General features: G+C 37.8%; 1 protein-coding gene across 1 annotated transcript; it reads left to right on the forward strand.

Annotated features, from left to right (window-relative positions):
* On the forward strand, positions 1–3,161 carry LOC110659275 (pectinesterase). Its single transcript, XM_021817154.2, has 3 exons — positions 1–1,042; positions 1,127–1,287; positions 2,264–3,161. Exons 1-3 carry the CDS (start codon positions 225–227, stop codon positions 2,956–2,958), a joined length of 1,674 nt encoding a protein of 557 aa, XP_021672846.2. The 5' UTR covers positions 1–224; the 3' UTR covers positions 2,959–3,161.
* The last annotated feature ends 228 nt before the right edge of the window (positions 3,162–3,389 follow it).

Raw genomic sequence — 3,389 nt, forward strand, 5'->3', positions numbered from 1 at the left:
ATCAAAATAGGCTCCTGGTCCAGCACTTGCTTCGCGTGCAATCTCCAGATCCAGGACACTGTTACCCTCCGGCCTCCAGGCCCAGACGCAACCTGCTGTCCTTTAGACTTGCGAGAAATAGGCATCGGCCAACTATTTAACTGTAACCTTTTGTCTCCCCAAACTTCAAATCTCTCTTGTCCTCTCATTGTCCCTTGTCTCAGTCTCTCATACGTTTCTCCACAATGTATGTTCCGAGAGGAAGAAGTAAATGCTTGAGCACTCTGTTGCCCATTTCACTCCTTGCCTTGATACTACTAACACAGCCTCTCAAAAGAAGTTCAAAGACTACAGAAATCCCACATTTACATATCCATAAACACTTCCAAATTGCCCACTCGGCATGTGAAGGCACACTATACCCTCAACTTTGCGTCTCAACTCTCCTAAGCCTCCCAGATCTCACTTCCAAGTCACTCCCAGAATTCATCTCCGCCACCATAAACCGCACAGTTTATGATGTTGGAGTCTCCTCCTCCAACTGCAGCAGCATTAGAAACGAGCTTAGAAAGCCAGACAAAATTGAAAATATAGCTCTCAATGACTGCCTAGAACTCTTCACTGACACCATTGATGAGCTCAGATTAGCACTTTCTGATCTCTCCCCCAAGACATCACCCTCCAAACATTACCACGAGTTGCAGACTCTGTTAAGCGCTGCAATGACGAATCAGTACACTTGCCTTGATGGGTTTGCTTATAGTAATGGAAATGTGAGGAAAACAATCAAGACTAGCTTGTATAGTATATCCCGCCACGTAAGTAACTCTCTAGTCATGCTCAAGAAAATCCCAGGCGTTAACAGATCCAAGTCCGAGGTTTTCCCCGAGTACGGAAAGATGAAACACGGGTTCCCATCATGGTTGTCTTCGAAAGATAGTAAACTTTTGCAGGCTCCGTTGAATGCAACAAAATTTAACTTAGTAGTGGCTAAAGACGGCACCGGAAACTTCACTACTATTGGAGAGGCTGTGGCCGCAGCTCCGAACTCTAGCACCACAAGGTGTGCTATACTATTCTCTAACAGTACTTAAATCTTTATTACAATATATGTATAAAAGTGCACGAAAACAATCTTCCTGTTCAGGTTTGTGATATATATAAAGGCCGGGGCTTATTTTGAGAATGTGGATGTGGATAAGAAGAAGAAGATGCTGATGTTCGTTGGAGATGGGATTGGAAATACAGTGGTTAAAGCTAATAGAAGCGTGGGTGATGGATGGACTACTTTCCGATCAGCAACTGTCGGTGAGTGAATATAGAATAAATTTTATTTTGTTGCCGTTTCTTTGGTAATCTTTCCTTTTTTGTGTTTTTACCTAAATCTGATTATTATAATAATAAAATATAAGTACATAAAATTTATATATTTAATAAAATTCATATATTTAATAAGTAAATCTCTTGAATCTATAATAAATCGAATTTAGATAAAGAAAATCTTTTCTATGGTTAGCAATTTATTGATCCGATCAAATCACATGTAGTTTTTTTTTTTTGTGCATTTATTTGGTGTTAATTATGATAAACTGGAAAAACTTAATTAATATTAGATGCTAGTTTTGCAATAATAGTAGATGGCTATTTAAAAATTGAAAGGTAAGACATTGTATTTTTTTGAAGTGTTAAGTTGTGAGAGATGGCAGAGGTTATTCTGAAAAAAAAAAAAGCTCGAGTCTTGTTCTGACACATTGTGTTTATCGAAAATTTTTATGGTTATTTATCTAATTTTAAAAGGGACAACACAACTCACTAGGATTGAAGTTTTTGTAGTTAAAAGCTTCTATGTTGTCTACATATGTATATTATAGCATCCTGGAGCTGATTTGTCCAGTCATTGGACACTTTGATAGAAAAATCCCAAAATAAAAATCGCATATAGGTGCCAAAATTAGCTATATTATATAAGCGACTCAAAGCCAATTAAGATTGCTTAGGTTATAATCCGACAACATGTGTCTTGAATTTGTAAACATCTGCATTTGAATTAGTTGGATGAAGCTATTAGACAAACTTATATTATTAACAAACAAATTAACTGAAGGGCTTGATGCATTGAAGGGCTTGATGCTTGATGCATGGAGAAAAAGAGTGGTGACTTTTTCAATGTTTTCTTTTTTTAATATTATAGTTATGTCATCCTGAGTTAATGAGTAAAAATTTTATAAATATAGTTGCTAAAAAAATTAATTAATTCGTGTGGTTTTTGTTAATTTATTTGCAGCCGTGGTGGGTAACGGGTTCATAGCCAAGGGCATCACCTTTGAGAACTCAGCAGGGCCTAGCAAGCACCAAGCAGTAGCCTTGAGGAGTGGATCGGATCTGTCAGCATTCTACCAGTGCAGCTTCGTTGGCTACCAAGACACCCTCTATGTCCATTCCCTTAGACAATTTTATCGCGAATGTGACATATATGGCACTATCGACTTCATTTTTGGCAATGCAGCCGTGGTATTCCAAAACTGCAACTTATATGCCCGTAAACCAAACGAAAACCAAAAAAATATATTTGTTGCCCAAGGTAGAGAAGACCCTAACCAGAACACTGGAATCTCTATCCTGAACTCCAAGGTCACTGCTGCTGCTGATTTAATCCCAGTAAAATCATCCTTCAAGACATATCTTGGGCGTCCGTGGAAGGAGTATTCCAGGACAGTTTTCCTTCGTTCGTATATTGATGATGTGGTAGATCCTGCAGGGTGGTTGGAATGGAATGAGTCGTTTGCCTTGAGTACCCTTTATTATGGAGAGTATATGAACAGAGGTCCTGGATCCAATACAAGTGCCAGGGTAACATGGCCTGGTTATAGGGTCATCAATAGCTCAGCTGAAGCCAGTCAGTTTACGGTTGAGGCATTTATACAAGGAAATGAGTGGCTGAATTATACTGGGATTCCTTTCCTCTCGGGCTTGAGTTAAGGCATTAGCATTTGCCAAATTTTTAGCGTGGATCCTCACGTATTAGTCACATATGTGATTTTACAATCTTTTGAATCCCCATTTTAGTAGAATTGTTGAAAATAAAAATTCGAATGGGAATATTTTGGGTTTTTTTTTTTTTAAGTATATCTTTGTTTTGATAATATCGGCCTAATTGAAATGTTCGCAATTGGACAGCCCAATTTATTCCTTGTGCCCTTTGTCAGACATTTCTTTATGTGGCCCAACATAATCATGAAATGGGCCCTAATGATAATCATGCAGAAGCACAGATTTTACATGTACAGTTCAGACAAATGGAATACATTTTGAATGAAATTGTAAGTTAGCCTTGAAATTTACTTGCCTTTTTTTTTTCAATCTGAATTAAAATTTCTCTCTGTTCAAACCAAGACAATCTTATGAGATTT

The sequence above is a fragment of the Hevea brasiliensis genome, chromosome 2 (assembly GCF_030052815.1).
Source record: "Hevea brasiliensis isolate MT/VB/25A 57/8 chromosome 2, ASM3005281v1, whole genome shotgun sequence".
Lineage (NCBI taxonomy): Eukaryota > Viridiplantae > Streptophyta > Magnoliopsida > Malpighiales > Euphorbiaceae > Hevea > Hevea brasiliensis.

What these genes read in the sequence shown, in the direction of transcription:
- LOC110659275 (XM_021817154.2), top strand. Translation starts at nt 225, where the DNA reads ATGTATGTTCCGAGAGGAAGAAGTAAATGCTTGAGCACTCTGTTGCCC. An exon ending in CCGAACTCTAGCACCACAAG is followed by an intron (nt 1,043 to 1,126) that starts GTGTGCTATACT and finishes CTTCCTGTTCAG; the next exon opens with GTTTGTGATATATATAAAGG. An exon ending in TTTCCGATCAGCAACTGTCG is followed by an intron (nt 1,288 to 2,263) that starts GTGAGTGAATAT and finishes ATTTATTTGCAG; the next exon opens with CCGTGGTGGGTAACGGGTTC.